The sequence below is a fragment of the Macaca nemestrina genome, chromosome 10 (genome assembly GCF_043159975.1).
Source record: "Macaca nemestrina isolate mMacNem1 chromosome 10, mMacNem.hap1, whole genome shotgun sequence".
Lineage (NCBI taxonomy): Eukaryota > Metazoa > Chordata > Mammalia > Primates > Cercopithecidae > Macaca > Macaca nemestrina.
In genome coordinates, this window is record NC_092134.1 from 93,507,697 (window position 1) to 93,521,574 (window position 13,878).

A 13,878-nucleotide genomic window follows, 5' to 3' on the forward strand; every position below is an offset into this window, starting at 1 on the left:
AAATTGGATGACTGAATGAGAATTAGAGGGAAAGCATCATGTGTTATGGAAATGGAGGTTAGGTGGCCAGGTTGGCTGGAGGGTAGAAGGAAAAAGGAAGAGAAGCAGAGAGTGATGAAGTGACATTTAAATTGAGCCCTGGGTGACTTGAAGTATTTAGCAAGGCAAAGAGGTGAAGAGAGAAAGACACATTTTAGACATTACAGCATGGCTGGAGGAGTGGGTCACCTTTCTTTCTTCTCTCTGTCTCCAGATATAAAAACTTTACAGAGAAAAACACCCCTTAAATATACTTAAAATTTATGTAATATTGCCTTTAAAACATCTCAAAATTATGATAATTTTTTAGACTTAAAAAGGGGGAAATGCATTTGCAACAAGACTTTTTTTTTTTTTTTTGAGATAGGGTCTCACTCTGTTGCCCAGGCTGGAGTACAGTGGTGCAATCTTGGCTCACTGCAACCTCTGCCTCCCAGGATCAGGCAATTCTCCTACCTCAGCACCCAGTAGCTGGGACCACAGGTGCACCCCACCACACATGGCTAATTTTTTGTATTTTTGGTAGAGACAAGATTTTGCTGTTGTTTACGCTGGTCTTGAACTCTTGAACTCAGACAAATCCGCCTGCCTCAGCCTCCAAAGTGCTGGGATTATAGGCATGAGTCACCATGCCCAGCCTTGAGAATTTAATTTAACAATTTAAACATTTGCATTAAAATAATTTTAATTTTCATATCTTCTTTGGCTTTCAAAACTATTTTGATCTGTAGTACATACAAATGTTGAGCAAAGTCAATTTTCAGAGAGCTATCCTATCAACAAACTATATTATAGTTTAATTCTTATAAGACAGGAACTTTGACCAAAAATGAAAATCTTTTAAGTTACACATTATTTTAAACTGGAAAAAAAAATAAGCCACAATAATCATTTAGTTGAATCTCTATTTTACAGATGAGAAAATGAAAGATTAGAGCAGGAGGAGTGACATGTTCGTATTGTCACACAGTTGTAGCTGAGTCAGAGCCAGTTCTACCAAACCAGGTCTAATTCTAGTTTACCTAATCTGATTTAAATAGTTGACGTTGTCTTACTTGAATTAAATGATTAAAGTTTAATCAATATACACTTGATAGACTTTAATATGTACTCTGTACAAAACCTAGAATTTCTTTCTAATCAGATCTGTTTCCACGGCCTGCCCTCGAAGATGCTCCTGAACATCACACAGACTAAGATATGTGTGCAAAAACCAGAAGAACGGGGGACTTATTGCCCAGTGACACAAAAGCAGAATGTTCCTTTAAAAGACTTAATCAGGCAAACTAGATATAAATACAAAAGCTCTTCAAACGTCTTAAAAGTTACAAGGATAAATTAAATTTACTTCACATAGCTGTTGTGGAAAGCTCGTGAGTGCATTCTGGTGAAGCTCCAGCTTTTCGAGATGCTCCAAATGACCACTTATACAGGATTTCTGGCTTAGGGCATCAATATCTCTTAGTTCATTTGCTGAAAGGTCTAGTGATGTAATATATTCTCTCTCAGAAGCCAGAGAAGAAATGCTGTCTGAATGCCTCATATGGGATTGAAGTTTTGATGACCCTTTTGTCAAAAACAGACAGACAATGGAAATGTAAGCAAATAATTTAAATTCATGTAGTGAAAGTTTACTGAGCACCTCCTAGCAATCAGGCTTTCTTCAGGGCACTGAAGATTCAGTAGAAAACCAAACTATGGAGTTTACATTCCAGTGGCAGAGATGAACAGTAGATAAAAAGCGTTTAATCAGGTGGTATAAATGGTGTGGAATAAAGAAAAAGAAAACTGGAAGAGAGGATGAAGAGTGGCATTGGTAGGAGGTGTTATTTACATTTCAGAAAACTTGTAAAAATAAAGACTAATGTGTTCTATAATATTCAAGAAAGGTAAATTTTAAATGTATACTTCATTTTTCTATAGCTTATGGGAAATTATGTAAGATGAAACTGGCCCCAAGAATATTTGAATAATTGGAGGAAATTCAACCAAACACTGTATTCTGCCCAAAGTATCTATTTACTTATGATTACATCCAAATACTTACTGAGTGAATCATCTGAAGATAATATTTTTCTTTTTCTTCTCAGTAAATCTTCATGATCAAAAATGGGCCCCTATTAAAAAAAATGATATTTATAATAAAATTGCTGTCACTTGTTGGACAAGAGGACATTTTTATAAGGAAAGAACCATGAAATTTTAATAGGGTTAAATGGTATTTATAATTATGGGAAAAAATAGGCAAGTAAAAACTAAGAACCCAATTATGAAGATAAAAGAAAACAATTCAGTTTTGTGCTCAAATGACCTTAGTATCTATTCTTTCTCTTTTGTTTTAAATATAAGGAAACTGAAAAACAGGTTGAGTCAAAGAGCTATATCTATATAATTTCTCTCATTAACCAAACTACTTTTTATAACTAAATTTATATATAAATTCGAAAGAGCATATATAAAGCTGAGAGCTAATTTAACCGATTCAACTATAGTCATTCATTTCACCCATCTTAAGGTCTAGAATTAACATATAAAAACACTGATATTTTTAGTACTCAGCTATAATCAAAATTAGAGCATAGGTTAGAATAGATCCTTCAAAGTGAACCTGAGAATAAGGTGGCTCCCAATTTCCTCAACTAGAATGATCAAACTCCTCATGCAAATATGCAATAGTCCTTCTATAGTTCCAAAACAGACAGGAGGTTGAAATAATAATAATGGTGTCTAAAAAATTAAATAACTTTCAATACACCTATAGATATAGATATAGATATAGATATAGATATAGACATAGACAAAGATAAGCAATGAATTATATTATGCTACTCCATCTTGTTCAGTGTCCTTCAGACTTCTGTCTGGTTTCTTAGAAATCACTATAAGATTTCTAGCTAAAGTGTTCATGGGACCATTAGGTACAGGTCTAGCCTGGGCTCTTTTCAGACATGAAGTTCTGAAAAGAAAGAAGAAGAAAACCATCTTGAAGTGTACTGCAAGTATACATATATATGCCCCAAACAAATTCATACCCTGCATACTCAAAAGACTACAAATGTGAATTTAGCATAATTTACATCTACTGTGTTTTCATATATATACATATAGAAAACATCTCAAAATTATAGTTTTCATACATCAGGGAAATCCCTACCAATTGTTCCTAGCTTTGGCATAAATTTTAGTTATCAAGAGAATGTCAGTAGCAAAACACAACATAATCACAATTCAACTTACCAAGGAACTGGAATGCCTTTGCAAATTTGGTGAGCAACGTTGTAATACGGCATCTCGGTAAAATTCTCCTACACTAATTGAATTTGATTTCTTTTTCACAAGAAATGAGCCTTCACTTCCTATTTTGAAAATGATAAAGTAACATGAAAGTGAGTATGAAAAGCTTACTCAATCATAAGATCCTTGTTCAGTCATGGAAGATTAAACCTATTTTTATTAATGGAAATTTCACAGTCCATTTCCTTTGTAAAATCTTTAAAATAGAAATGATAAGCCATGTTGGTTTTTCACTTTAAAAATTCAACAACATTTTTCTTCACCCATAAATATTTATGGAATGGCTGTTACAGACTAGACACTGGGTAAGCACTGGATAATGATATGCAGGAAAAAAATAAATCTATCCCTCAGAGGAGCTCATAGTCCAGCAGAAAAAAGCAAAATCAATCAATGGTTACATAAGCTATAACAAATACGTGTGTGTGCAGAAAGTTTGTATGCAATCTGATCAATGTTACTGCTTTCTGTTTCTCTGAATTTTTTTTATAGAGACCACTGGAATAGGATCTAGCAGCAAAGGAAAGAGAGTGGATTAACTCCCTGAATTTTTCTTATAAATTTTTCAAATCTTGCTTTAAATGTTGTAATCACACAAATTATTTAACAGCAATTTTGAATATATTCCTATCTGAATTTCATGTTTCATGGTTTCTTTTATGGAATGGTATTAAAATAAACACAATAAATTTGGCTGGCAATAATTATTTTATAAAATAAGGAAAAGGCAGTACTTTCAAAATAATAAATTTACAAAAAAGATCAATAAATAAATCATATTAAAGATAAATAATGTGAATGCATTTGTGAAAATTATGATTTTAAATTCCCCTACTCTTTATCTTAGAAAAACAAAGAATTCATTTTACTTCAAAACCAAATTATAAAATCTGTATATCCAAATATCCCCTTTATAATATTCAGTATAAATCCTGATATAAACAGTTCCTACCTGGTTCATTACTGAAGTTCAATTAATTCTATAATTTAAATTATTTTAATGCTTAAGAATTTTAATAAAATAGAATTTATAATTTAGTAACAATTACATAATTATAAAGATTATTAAATTATCATAATTATCCCACTTTATATGTTTGTGAAATGTCTATTAGCACATTATTTGTACAAGCAGCGTAGTGCATTTTATAATTATTTTATGTTAAAATTTCTAATGTTTTCTTTAAAAATACTTGAAGAGAGTTCTTTCAGGCATGACAGAGCAACAAATGTGAATGAACTTAACCTACTTACATAAACAACAAGAAAACTGGACAAATACATTAAATGACTGGATATAGACACTGGGCGACAGACAGACAGGACTATGTAATACCTGAAAGAAGGGTAACAAATTATGTGAGCCCTATGATCACTCTGGTCTTCTGCTTGGAGACAAATTAAGGGGCATACACATAAGAAGAAATTTAAACAGTCTCACGGCTTTCCTGAGATGAGGAGATAGACATCAACATTTATGGAGACTACAATAGCTGGGAGTTCTGGGGCAGTTACAGAAAAATAGCTCCAGTAATCTGCACATGGGTTTCTGGAAGATCTGCACTAGAAATGTAAAAGGGAATTCTTCCAGAAGAAGAAAATGATACTAACTGCAAACTTAGATTAACATAAAGTGGTTACTTCACTTAAAAAATTATTTTTTATATATAATCCTTAACGTTTGCACAACAAACAGCATAGCTTCAAAATATACAAAGCATAAACAGATAAAACTGAAAAGACGACCAACAAATCCTCAATTACAACTTCAATAGTTCTCTTTCAAATACAATAAATAGAAAGAAAAATCAGTAAAGTCACAGAAAACTTGAGAAATTTTACCAAACAATTTGGCCTATTGATTTGACCCAATAACAGATGAATATACTTTCTTTTCAGTTGCACATGGCACACCACCAAGACAGATCATATAATAATCCATAAAGCATGTTTCAATAAATATAAAAGGATAGAAATCATCAGAGTAGGTTGTCTGACCACAACAAAATTAAATTGAAACCAATAACCAAAAAGTTATCCAGAAAAATCTCCAAATATTTGGAAAATAAACGACAGCCTTCTAAATAACTCATGAATCAAAGAAGTCACAAAGGAAATTAAAATTTTTTTAAATGAATGGAAAGATGACACATCAAAATACTGGGATGCAGTGAAAGTGATATTATAAGGACATATATAGCCTTAAATAAATGTTTCTGTTACAAAATAAGAAGGTTCTAAAAACCAGAGTTCTAAGCTTCCAAATTAAGAATCTATTAAAAAAAAGTCAATTAAAATGAAAATAAGTAAGGAAAGGGAACAATAAAGATAAGAACAAAAGTCAGTGAGAAAGTAACACAAACAATAGAGAAAATCAATAAAACAAAAATCTGATTCTTTGAAGAGATTATTAATAGGATAATTAAATCACTAACAGGATAATTAAATAATTACTATAAGTAACATTAAACAAATAAATTTGGCAACTTAAATGAAATGGACATATTCCTTGAAAGTTACAAATTACTAAAACTGACTTAAGAAGTAAAAGAAAATTAAAATAATCATACATCTATCAAAGTTATTAAATTCATAAGTTTAAATCTCCTCCCCATAAAAATTTAAAACCTAGATGGCCTTTGCTGGTGAAGTCTATCATACATTTAAGAAGAAAACACCTTTACACAAACTCTTCTAGAAAATTGTGGAATGGGAAACACTTCCCAATTCATTTCAAGAGGCCAGCATTACTCCCATAATTACAAGGAAGTATAAAACTATAGACTAATATCTCTCACAGATGCAAAATTCCTTTTTTTTTTTTTTCTTGAGACGGAGTCTCGCACTGTGGCCCAGGCTGGAGTGCAGTAGCATGACCTCGGCTCACTGCAAGCTCCACCTCCGGGTTCACGCCATTCCCCTGACTCAGCCTCCAGAGTAGCTGCGTCTACAGGCGCCCGCCACCATGCCCAGCTAATTTTTTATATTTGTAGTAGAGATGGGGTTTCACTGTTAGCCAGGATGGTCTTGATCTCCTGACCTCATGATCTGCCTGCCTCGGCCGCCCAAAGTGCTGGGATTACAGACGTGAGTCACTGTGCCCAGCCAGATGCAAAATTCTTAACAAAATTTTAGAAAATAAAATTTAATACTATATAAAAAGGATAATGTACCATAACCAAGTGAGATTTACTCCAGGAATGCAAATTGGTTTAACATTAGAAAATCAGTCGGTGTATTTGACTATATTAACAAAATATAGGTGAAAAATATGAATACCTCAGCAGATGCTGAACAACATTTTTCAACACCTATTAATGATTAAAAAAAAAAAAAAGGCTCTCCAAAAATGACTAGGAAGAAGCTCCTTCAATTTGATGAAGGGCATCTATGAAAAATAACAAATAATGTCATAATTAGTGATTAGAGACTGAATGTTTTTCCTCTAAGTTTGGAAACCAGGGAATGGTGCCCAGTCTGACCGATTCTATTCAACATAGTACCGGAGGTTCTAGCCAGTGCAATATGACAAGAAAAAAAAAAGGAGCCATAAATATTAGAAAAGAAAAAGCAAATCTGTCTTTATTACTAAATGGTATAATTACGAACAAAGAAAATCCTGTGGAATCTATAATAAGGTACTGGAAAACTCATAAGTGAGCTTAGCAAGTTTACAGGATAAAAAATTCATGTACTAATAAATGAATTGTATTTCTATATATCAGCAGTGAACTCCTGGAAATTAGAATTCAAATACAATACCATCTATAACAGCATCAGAAAACATCCAATACAACACACTGTTAGAAATTTTAAAAGACTAATTGAACTATATATCACATTAATATGTCAAAAGACTCATTATTAATGTATTAGTTCCCTCAAATTGATTTACAGATATAATCTATAGAAATTATTTATGTATTAATTATATGGTATAGATTATATTAACACTACAGGTAATATGATTTAATTTATAAATTAATTCAATATAAAATCCAAATATGGACTTAATTACAATAAAAATCCCAGCATAAAGTTAGTTGATTCAAAATTTATATGGAAATGCAAATAATCTAGATTAATAAGAACAATTTTTTTAAAAGAACACCAGAGGACTTGGACTACCTGATTTCAAGACCTGCTAGTAAGCCAGAGTAATCAAGACAGTGTGGTTTTGGCATAAGAATAAGGTATAAATCAGTGGCACAGAATAAATAATGCTAAAGTAGAACCATACCTAAATAGTCAATTAAAGAGAACAAAGCTTCCATTAATTCAATGAGGAATTATATAGTATTTTCAACAAGGAATGTTGGAACAACTGGATATCCACACAGAAAGAAATAAGTGTCAACCCTTCATTGACACATCACATGCAAAAATCAGCTTAAAATGTTTTAGACCTAAATGTTAAAGCTGAGATTTTAACACTTCTAAGAGAAAATATAGGAGAAAATATTCACAAATTTAGGCTAAGAAAAGGTTTCTTAAGTGGGATAGAAAAAGGACAAACCATAAAAGAAAAAAAACTGGAAAACTGCATTTCACCAAAATTTAAAACTTCTGTTTTTTAAAAATAATAGAATTAGTAAAATGAGAACACAAGCTATGACTGGGAAAAAAATATATGCAATATATACACCTGTCACAACTTCTATCTAGAATATACAAAGAACTTTTATGTAATTGTAGGACAACCCAATTAAAAGCAAAATACTTCAACACTTCACACAAAAATAAGAATGGCCAATAAGAACATGAAAATGTCCTCTATGTAATTAGTCATTAGGGAAATGAAAATTACATCCAAATGAATTAAATCTCCACTAGAAGAGCTAAAATTAACTTGAAAATACCAAGTACTGACAAGGATGTAGAGGAACCAGAATGCTCATGTATCGCTGGTGGAGGTAGAACATAGTACAACCACTTTGGAAAATAGACACAAAAGAGTACTTACTGTATGATTCTATGTACATAAAACTAGAGAAAACATTAATCTACAGTGTCAGGAAGCAAATGATTGCTAAGGGGCAGGGGCAGGGGAAGGGGACGGTTCCAGTGAAGAGGCATGAAGAAACTTTTTTGGATGATGAAAATATTGCATAACTTAATAGCGATGATGACTACATGAATATGTTAATTTTCAAAGCACATGAAAATATACACTTAAAGTGAATGCATTTTATTTTATATAAATTATATATGTATATAAATCACTACACTTGATTTTTAAAAATGGTTTGACTTGAGACACAATATCTTGGAACAACTCTCATTTTTTGCCCTCTCAAATATCCTTATTCTATCACCCAATGTTTTCAATCATACTATATTAACTAAAAAGTCCCTCACTCCATTTTTACCAAACATCTTATTAACATTACTACCTTTAACAAAGTTAAGGAGCTTACACAAGACACAAAAGGATTTAGTCAGTGTCAGAGTGTGGAATCTCGTTCCAGTCTAGTCAGAGTTTATTTCCTGGAATATTAACCATTAACCAATTAGTCAGAATAACATTTAGAAGCACAGAGACACACTTCCTTGAAACATCACTTTGACCAAAATTAGTAAACCTAACCGTTTGTGATAATAAACACATTTCTACTTAAGTTTTTCCAAATGATTTAAGTCAGGTTTTTGTCTCGGGTCCTATTGTTCAATGTCAGTGTGTAAATATAAAACATAAAGGGATTTCTTTTTATAATAAATACCTTCACTATCTAGATCATCACTTTGAGCAAAGACACTGTCCATAGAAGAGTCAGGAATAAAGGTCCATTCATCAAATTTAGACAGCACATCTTCAGACAAATTTCCATCACTGCCTGAGGCTGCTCCTTCTTCCATGGCACTTTTCATCTGATACCTGATCACCATTCTTGCTAGTGTAGATGCTATATCTGAAAATAAAGAGATGCACCAGGAACTTAGAAATCAACAATTATGCAAAAATAAACATATATAGGACCAAAATTCTTATGTATTCCTATGCTTCTAGAGAAAATTTCTATTTTTCCTTCCAAAGTCACCTTACATTAGTGATCCTAAATAATTAGCAGGTGGCAGATATTTTTAAAAAAAAACATAACCATGTATACAATGCTTTGGTGTAGATAGCAAAATTGAATCTCTATGGAACTTTATTCAGGAAAAGGCCTAGGCTTTGAAGCCAGACAGGCCTGTGTTCAAGTCATAGAAATGCCATTTGTGAGTTATATAAGCTCCATGGGTGTCAGTGTCCTCACCTGGAAAATGAAGATGATAACATACACAGCATATGGTAATGGAAAAGAGTAAATGAAACCATGTATATAAAATGTTTAGCACAATGCATAGAACACATAAAATACTAAATAAAGGATGTTGTTATTTTTATAAAGTTTGCTGAGTGATTCATTATGACTATTGGGAAATTTGATGGAATTTCAAAATTAACATTCTTCTCACAACTTCATTACATTATATATCAGCTCTACTATGAAGAATAAGTTGACAGAGTCCTCATTGTTCTACATACAGCCAGGAAGAGTTCTTCAAATATTACTAATTACTTCAAATATTACTACATGATACAGTGGTAATTTTCAAAGCACATGAAAATATACACTTAATTTTATATAAATTATATATAAAATTTATATATATGCATTTTATTTTATATAAATTATATATGTATATAAGTCACTACACTTGATTTTTAAAAATGGTTTGACTTGAGACACAATATCTTGGAACAACTCTCATTTTTTGCCCTCTCAAATATCCTTATTCTATCAACCAATGTTTTCAATCATAGTATATTAACAAAAAAGTCCCTCACTCCATTTTTACCAAACATCTTATTAACATTACTACCTTTAACAAAGTTAAGGATACCACTGTATCATGTAGTACAATATACAGTGATGAGTTGGTTAATGCAATGCTGGTTAGGCCTCCTACTGTAAAAAGGAAAATAAACCCTGGGGCTCAGAGCGTGGTGGGGGATCATTTGATATTACCGCCGTGAAGTGTAGCTCATCAGCTAAAAGACATTGACGCCAGTAGGAATAACAATCATTATAGTAGCAGAGGTGAAGTATGCTCATGTATCTACATCTATTCCTACTGTAAATATGTGGTGAGCCCATATGATAAACCCCAAGAAGACATTTGATACTGTGGCTTACACTATACCCATATACCCAAATAGTTCTTTTTTTCCAGAGTAATATGTTACGATATGGGAAATTATCCCGAAGCCCAGCAGGATGAGTTCACACACATATATGTCACTCAGGCAAATACTACCTGAAAAATGTTTGAAAGCTATGACCCAAAGTGTTCTTTACTCAGACCAGCTGCCAATGAAATCATGGTTATACCCTCCAATTAATCAAATGACATTACTGTGCTCTTTTAATTGGGTAAGATGTGTCAATGGTAAAAACTTCATACACAGCAAAGGGAATATAGTGAATGATAAATCTCCTCCATCCTTCTCCAATGGGCCCACAATTCCTCTCTATCAGACAGCGAAGATTAAAGTAAGCAGATTTTTGGCATGAGACTAGTTTAAGTAATGAAACATGGGATCTAACCATGTCTCAGTAATTTCCAAAGACCCCAGAGACAATCAGGGACCCCATTTCTGGAGGGTTTTATTTCATATTCAAACTTTTGTAACTATCATATTCCAATTGCATTTCCATCAACATTAGCACAGTAAAAACACTGTTCTGTGCCTGTTTTTTGCCATGGAGTAATGTAATCGTTATCAAGACATTAAATTTGCTATATGTTTTTTTTTTCCTCAATGATTGCAAAGCATTCCACTACATGAATGTACCATTATTTATTTGAATAGTTCCTTTTGGGGAATACTTAGGTTTTTCCCTACTCTTTTGCTATTATAAACAACGTTTTAATGTGCATTTTTGTACATAATTTTTTGTGCACATTGAGAATGTCTGTGTCATAGATTCCTAACAGTACACTGCTAGGTCAAAAAAGTATGTTTGTATATTAAAAAATATTAGTGGATATTGCCAAATTGTCCTCAAAAGAGGACAATTTAAATTCATATCAATGTATGAAGCATGTTTCCACATATGCTTAGCAACATAATGTATTACATAATTTTTATTTTTGCCAATATTAAATGTTTAATTCTAAATGATAATCTACTATGTGCAAAGCACTCGTATCAATGGTAAGGTTACAACCATGAACAAAACTGACATTGACTTCATGGTACTAACAATCTACCAAAAAGTAGATAATAAAAATGAAAAATTAAATTATATAATGTGGTGAATGGTAGTATAGGTGAGAAATAAGGTGCTATAGGGTCATGTAAGAGGACCTTCCAGACTGATGATGGTGCTGAGACAGGAAGAATGAAGAGACAGCCAGGTGAAGAGAGAATTTAGAGTTAGGTAGAGAGAGTAACAATGGAAAAAGACTGGAAGTAAGGGTACGCGAAGTGATTGAGAAACCGAGGAAAACTCAGCCTGACTGGAACTTTTGGAGCCTACTGAGAGGTTGGAAACCTTGATGTATAAAGGCACCAAATTGCATGGACGGGTACTTTTCTCTAGCAGCACTCAGTTATCTTGGTGAAAGTGAGGGAAAAAGTAGACTGGTAGACTGACCAAAACTGGTGTTTTGCTATTGAGTGCATCATAAAAATGAGAGAAGCAAACATGCTATTTGCAAGATGGTCCTAAAGGTGTTGAGTCATGGAGTATCATGACCATGGGGAAGGAGATGGGCATGAGACTAAATTAACATAGGAAAAGCTGGGAGCTCACACGCTAAAAACACATTTAGTGTGAACAAATGAAAGAGCTCAAAAGACAAAAACAGTGTCAGAGGATGGCAACTTACCATCAATACACATAATATGTACAAAATACATATGAGCTTGAATGTATAAAGAAAATGCATTATCAATTGAAATATATATATGCTAAGTTAAAAATGCCAAGTGAATATGTGTGTATGCTTTTACATACATTTGAATGCATAGGTACATGTAAGCATACAAAAAGTTAGGAAAAATATCCGTTTTAATTACTTAAAAGGGAAAAAATAAGTTATTTTTATTTTCTTTTTTATAATTTTATATTTTTTTTAAAAAACAAGGATGCTTTACTTTAAAAATAAAAAAGGACTATATTAAAAAGTAGCTCTTCAAAAAGCTTCCGCTATTTTGCTCTAATTTTATAAGTACCTATTTGCTATCTCATAAAGAACTTAAATACATCATTTTGAAGTATTTCATAGCCAAAAAAATCCAAACCTTTGCAATATTTTTGGCTTAAGGTCCTTCAAACTGGCATGAATAACCACTAAAAGACTAGTGACTTAAAAAAATACTATTAAAAATAAGAACTGTCAAAAATATTCTCCTTGTTACTTACTTGTTTGTTTCCTTAAATTAGAAGTCTTATCTGGAAATAAAGGACCAAGCCAAGAAGGTTCAACTTTTCCTATACAAAACCCTCCAAGGCAAATGCTATTGTTGGCCATGTCCAGGGCCAGCCTCCTTAAGAGCAAGCTGATGATCTGGCTGTCGCCTTTCCCAATGCTTATTGTCAGCGCTTTTCGTACATCTTGTTCACGAGATCCACTATTCAATAAGAGTTCCACCAATTTGGGACTGCTCTCTTTCTCACATACCTGTTAAAGAAAAAAAAATTAAGTATATTAAAAATCTATAGTTTTCTTCTTTTTAGGAGACTGGCAAATCAAACGTCATGTGATTTTTCTCTACATCTCCAATTTGGAATTAAACAAAATAAAATAAGACAAAACTGATCCTTGAATAGATTGGGAAAATAAGATGATATTAAAGCCATAACTGTCAGAATAGCATGAATAATCTGCCACATGGCAGTCAGTTATCCATGAAAGAGACAATATTATATGGAGACAAAGTTCCATAGGCTTGGCATCAAGATCTCTGTTTACATCCAGACTCCAACAAGTATGCACATTGCTTACACTTTCTGAGCTTCTGTCTTCTCACTGTAAGATATCTGGGAAACCAGTACCTTAACACAGTAAATACTACTGTCCTGTCTTTATCTGTGACATAGAATAACTAAATGAGGACTTAGCTATTGTAAAATTTATTAATGCCACACGCAAACGACAATCATTACTCGTGTCTGGTTTTCCTGATCTCCTCAGTACAAGCATCTGAATTTCCTCAAAGATATACCTTGTCTCTCAGTCCTCAACCTTCCTCTGAATGTTATGTTTTCAGAGCATGTGCTCAGGGTGGGTTAGCACGCAAGGTGCTACAAAAACTAGAACAACTCAGCAAGCCAGGAGAAGCCTTAGCAACCTGCAGCACTACACACTGGCCCTACTCAGGAAGAGCTTTGGAAAGGAGCTAGATGTTAGCAAGGAGCTATCAACTAGAAGACAAAAATAACAGGTAATAGAAATAATATCCATCAGTTACTGTGCTAAATTCTGTACACATGTGATTTCTAATCTTTAAAAAAAAAAAAAATCTTATGCCATAGCAATTATTTCTCCCACCTA

The 13,878-nt window shown here is 32.7% G+C and overlaps 1 protein-coding gene across 1 annotated transcript in view; it reads right to left on the bottom strand.

Moving 5' to 3' along the window:
* Positions 1-13,878, bottom strand: part of LOC105470180 (leucine rich repeat kinase 2) — a 145,173-nt gene that overhangs the window by 76,187 nt on the left and 55,108 nt on the right. Inside the window, exons 19-23 of the mRNA XM_071071872.1 lie at positions 12,747-13,005; positions 9,054-9,242; positions 3,277-3,395; positions 2,087-2,156; positions 1,388-1,605 (exon numbers count right to left, since the gene is read on the bottom strand). Coding sequence (XP_070927973.1) covers positions 1,388-1,605; positions 2,087-2,156; positions 3,277-3,395; positions 9,054-9,242; positions 12,747-13,005 — 855 coding nt within the window. The remainder of the gene's footprint in view (positions 1-1,387; positions 1,606-2,086; positions 2,157-3,276; positions 3,396-9,053; positions 9,243-12,746; positions 13,006-13,878) is intronic.